The 1697-nt window shown below is 44.7% G+C and overlaps 1 protein-coding gene across 1 annotated transcript in view; it reads right to left on the reverse strand.

Moving 5' to 3' along the window:
• Positions 1-2: 2 nt before the first annotated feature.
• Positions 3-1697, reverse strand: part of MAP3K14 (mitogen-activated protein kinase kinase kinase 14) — a gene marked incomplete at its 3' end in the record, with an annotated part of 15548 nt that continues 13853 nt past the window's right edge. The window contains 3 exon segments of the mRNA XM_009696947.1: positions 3-152; positions 986-1086; positions 1659-1697. The exon segment at positions 1659-1697 is cut by the window's right edge and continues 16 nt beyond it. Coding sequence (XP_009695249.1) covers positions 3-152; positions 986-1086; positions 1659-1697 — 290 coding nt within the window.

Genomic DNA, 1697 nt, shown 5'->3' on the forward strand with positions numbered 1-1697 from the left:
TCCAGTTGACCGTGTTTGACTCGCCACGTCCAGCTGACGCTGCAGTCAGGGGCAAGGGTGCACTGCAGCTCAATACCAGAGTCGGGGACCTCCATATCGTAGTGAACTGGTTGGCCTTCTTTGGTAACCAGACTGAAAGCAGGGACTGGTATCTGCAAAGCAGAAAGAAGAGATCTGAGTTGCACTTCAAGTCTCTTTCAGAACGTAATATTCCTCTGTTAAACCCAGCAAATAGTTTCCCAACCCAAGACAAGCTCCTGGAGAGAGGCTTGTGCTTGGCGGGAACGTCCTAACCTTCTCTCGTAAGAAAGTACCTCAGAAACTGGACTCGGTAGCGTTCACCCTGATGCCAAATTGCCTCACCTATGTTTTTGACTATAGCTGGTGGTTCCTGAACTGCCTATGTTTGGGCACCGTGAACTCCTCTGCAGGCTAGTGATATTTTGCTTTGTGATGTCCAAGAGAATGAAGTACGCCAAAGAGAACCAACACCACTGAAATATTTTCTGGATTTCTGCAACCTCTTTGTTTAGAGATGATGACCACATTTTACACTCAGATGAGTCACAGTCCCACAAACACTCAGGAGTTTCTTTCAGGGACTGCCAAATAGGCCCACAGCTCGTTTCCCTTAGCTGATATTACTGCTCTCGATGAAAAAGTCATATAGTGATTCTTCTTTAGGGAGACGGGAAAGAATTTATCTTTATAGTCGAGGAGAAGGACTTTTAACCTCCAGCACAGGTACTTTCTAAGATGGAGATCCCTCTGGTCCCTATGAAAATTAGCAATGGCTTACGATTCAGAAAACATCTTCTGGTATCACACTCCTAACAGCAGCACTGAAGTTATGTTACTAAATGTGTCATTAGGATCCCTGAATGGACTTCTGGGTCACTGGTTTTAAGACATTATGAGGCTGCATTATGGAAGAAATTGCTTCTCAGACAAAATGCTGTACTTAACTCCCAGCTTTGCGTCTCACCTGGCTGCTTATCCCAGTGGCAATGTCTCCCACCTTTGTCCTGTGGAAATCCCTGATGTGTAAATTTTCTCCACTTAGCAACTGGATCTGGATTTTCACTCCTGAAATGCGCAAAAGAAGTAATTAACTCCTGCAGTAGGCATAACGACTTCACAGTCCAACACCGAAAAAATGACTAGCAAGACACATACATCAGAAGAACTCTGTTTTGTCATTAAGCATTTAATTTATGTAGGTCTTTTGCCGAGCACGGAGGCTTGCCGAAGACAACAATGACTCACAGAGCAGAGCTGGATTTAAGCAAGAAAGCAGCTGGAGATGTATTGATTTGCACAACATGCCCTCAAAATTACTTTGTAGACATTTATAGTTATAAAGCATATATTCTCACACACGGCAGTTGCACGAGGCAAGGCATACAAATCTGAACTAGACTCTGTGTGTTCAGGAACTTCTCTGGCTTTTACTCGCCTATACAGGCTTGAGTGCCTTTCACCCATCTATGACTGGGGCAGACTTGGCCTCTTGATAACCCATGTGCTTTTAGGAGGGTCTGTGCTGACCCAGCCACTGAAGCATAAGAAGAGCTCAAAGACTCCATATCCCAGACCCTCTACATACTGAGAAAATTATACCTGACCATTTATCCAAACTTTAGAAACTTCAGACTCACCGTTGAAATAGCTGGGAGTGTCTGTGTGCCGACTGCGGT

Source organism: Cariama cristata, unplaced genomic scaffold (genome assembly GCF_000690535.1).
Source record: "Cariama cristata isolate BGI_N322 unplaced genomic scaffold, ASM69053v1 scaffold15623, whole genome shotgun sequence".
In the NCBI taxonomy this organism is placed as follows: Eukaryota; Metazoa; Chordata; class Aves; order Cariamiformes; family Cariamidae; genus Cariama; species Cariama cristata.